General features: G+C 41.0%; 1 protein-coding gene across 1 annotated transcript; it reads left to right on the forward strand.

Annotated features, from left to right (window-relative positions):
- The first annotated feature begins 1600 nt into the window (after window positions 1–1600).
- LOC121035731 (keratin-associated protein 13-2-like) lies at window positions 1601–2457 on the forward strand. The gene has a single exon (XM_040483629.1). The coding sequence runs from the start codon at window positions 1614–1616 to the stop codon at window positions 2172–2174; it is 561 nt and encodes a 186-aa protein (XP_040339563.1). The 5' UTR covers window positions 1601–1613; the 3' UTR covers window positions 2175–2457.
- The last annotated feature ends 571 nt before the right edge of the window (window positions 2458–3028 follow it).

Genomic DNA, 3028 nt, shown 5'->3' on the forward strand with positions numbered 1-3028 from the left:
GGTTTAAGTATTGCACAAGGGCACTTCGTGTGATGCATGCCACACTTTGGATTCTGCATGGGAGAGATAATCATAAAACAAAGTAACTAAGTGCTCTGAAGCAGCGTGCTTTGGAATTCAGCAAGGTAATTTTCAGGTAGTTAAGGAGCTTTCTTTTCAATGACAATTGTAAATGCCATTCCTCTTAGTTAAACCAAATAAAATGTCAGATTCTAAAGAAGACGAATGGGCACAAACCAGATAAGAAACAGCCCTTTTTCTTCTTCTTCCTTATTTTTTTCCCCCATTAATCTAAGTATGGGTTATCCAGGTTCTTTTCTCTTTCTTGAGCTAGAAAGTAAAATATACTTCAAATGCATACAGATCAGTGATGCATGGAATTCTACTGTTGAACACTATTCAATGCAAATATTCTTAGGAGAGGTAAATAAGGCTTTTATTAGGCTTTTATATCGTAGTATAAATAAGCTTAATAGATACTTTTCTGAGACAAGTTAAAGTTAAATTTGCTTTTATATTTGCAGAGTATTTGAATCTTGACTCTGCATAAGGAGACCGTGGTTCGAGCTTCTGTCTTTCTTAGCAGTTAGGAGAAATTTACTGAACCTCTTTGAGGCATAATTTTTCAATGTGTGGGTTGACCAAAGATACTAAAAACCCCTGTTGCTCTAATATTTCAAGTTAGTTGCCTCAGAAAATGTTAAATGTTAATTCCTGAAATATTATTTTAGATGAAAATTAATAACTGCAACTCAGGATATGTCCTTTCATCAAGAAATAAGGCTAAACAACAACAACAAAACTGTATGTTGACTTGGGCAAAAACAGAAAATAATGCTTGCTACAAGACCGACTCATCAGAAAATATATGCAGAAACTCAGTTCCAGCCAACGCTTCTAGTTAAAGTCTCACTCAAAGTGTTGTATTTGCCTCTTAAAAGAACATCCTCTAAGGAAGGCTTTTAAGCTTGTGTTCCCTTTAAGGAAATCCATGGGCATGAACACCAAGGGTAATATCCATACCCCTTAATTCCAGTGACAAGCACAAGACATGAGAAAGCCAGGCATATCACAGAAAAAGGCAGGCTGAGTGCTTTGCCAATGAATCTACAATTTAATCAAGCTAAATTAATAGGTATCAGTAATTACATGGATTAATTCGAATAGAAAAAGAGTAAAAGGTTCAACTGATTGTCAGTGCTGCTGAATGCAGTTAGTATTTGGAGAAATCCATTCTAATGTGCTTGTGAGGCAAAGGACAAACCACTGATTCTCCTGATAACTTCGTGGAAGTGAAGAGGAAGCTTATGCAATTCCATTTGGTAGGGCAAGGACTCACCATCCACATGGACCATAAGGTGGAGGCTATTTGGGAATATGATGACATATAACTTCAAAGATCAAATCACAGAGAATTTCTGGAGAATTAAATTGAGTAGCTTCTTCCTAAGTGTATCAGAGTGATTGAAGCACAATTATGTGAAGATGTGATAAATGAGACTTAAGCAATAACCTAGAGAGGCCTTCTTGCATAAAATGACAAGCGCGGAGGAGGGACATCTGGACGGTGACACACCCAGGTCTAAGAGTATATATAACATGGAGTCCCGACCATGGCATTGAAACTCAGAGCATCTTCTGACGCTCACTCAGCTGAACTCCCATCTCCTGCCAACATGACCTACAGCTGCTGTTCTGGAAACGTCGCCTCCCACTCCCTTGAGGGCTACCTGCGCTACCCAAGCTCCTCCTGTGGCTCTTCTTCCCCCAGCAACCTGGTCTACCGTACTGACCTCTGCTCTCCCAGCACCTGCCAGCTGGGCTCCTCCCTCTACAGCGGCTGTCAGGAGACCTCCTGTGAGCCTACCAGCTGCCAGACGTCCTGCATGGTGTCCAGCCCCTGCCAGACGTCCTGCTCCCGCCCGAGGACCTCCACGTTCTGCGGTCCCTTCCAGACGACTTATTCTGGGTCTGTGGGCTGTGGGTCCAGAAGCTGCTACTCTCTGGGCTGTGGATCCAGTGGCTTCAGACCCCTGGGTTATGGAGTCTGTGGTTTCCCTTCCCTGAGCTATGGATCCAGTTTCTGCCGCCCAACCTACCTCTCCTCCAGGAGCTGTCAGTCATCATGTTACAGGCCAACCTATAGATCGGCCTTCTGTAGATCAACTTATTGAGCTTCCAGACACTTTGAGCAAAATACTTCAGTCTCTTTTTACAGCTGCTCTCAAAGGGTTTCAGTAATGTTAGCTAACCCCTCTCACCCCTCGCTCTTCACCCTTTCTCCAGCATCGAGTACTGGCTGACTGTCTAGTTCTTTCAGATGGTGAAATTAATGAATGACCAAAATATTAAGTGCATGTGTGTAATTTTGAAACGATTGACTCAGAATTACATAAATTCTTCTTGCAGGATGTCAGTTCTGTTTGACCTAATAAACTCATTCATTCTTGCATCTGATACGTTCTCATTGTTCCTTATTGATTTTCAAAATTTGATTTGCGATCTATCTTTGGGGCTCCAGAGCTTCAGAACACCTAGGAAATGGTTTTGGATTTCCCTAGGAAAAGGCAACAGGCGTATGGTGAAATTTGGGGGGCACTCCACTGCCTAAGACCTAATAAGTGTGTATGTCTTCCACCATCAAAGCTGGAAAGGATTTTTATTTTTGAGAGTATGCCCATATAAAGCCAATATTCTCATCATGTTTTCAGTGAAGACACCTTCTTCTGCCAATTATAGTTGGTTTTGAGTTTACATTTTCAAAGCAGTATTGAATTAAAGTTCGTCAGAGATGTCAACCAGGTGAAAAGCATTCATAAAATATATAAACTATTTGAGTAAATCTGCTATGTTGACATGAAAAAGAGAAAATATGAAGTGTTAGGGGTTGAAGGACATCATGACTGTCTTTAAATATATGGTAATATGGGTTACACAGTGTGTGTGTGTGTGTGTGTGTGTGTGTGTGTGTGTGTGTAAGAGAGAGAGAGAGAAAGATATACAGAGTCTGAAGGTTTAAAATGAGCAA

Source organism: Herpailurus yagouaroundi, unplaced genomic scaffold (genome assembly GCF_014898765.1).
Source record: "Herpailurus yagouaroundi ecotype Mexico unplaced genomic scaffold, PumYag 162, whole genome shotgun sequence".
In the NCBI taxonomy this organism is placed as follows: Eukaryota; Metazoa; Chordata; class Mammalia; order Carnivora; family Felidae; genus Herpailurus; species Herpailurus yagouaroundi.

Bases quoted from the DNA above. Each gene is read 5' to 3' on its own strand.
- LOC121035731 (XM_040483629.1), top strand. From the start codon at position 1,614: ATGGCATTGAAACTCAGAGCATCTTCTGACGCTCACTCAGCTGAACTC.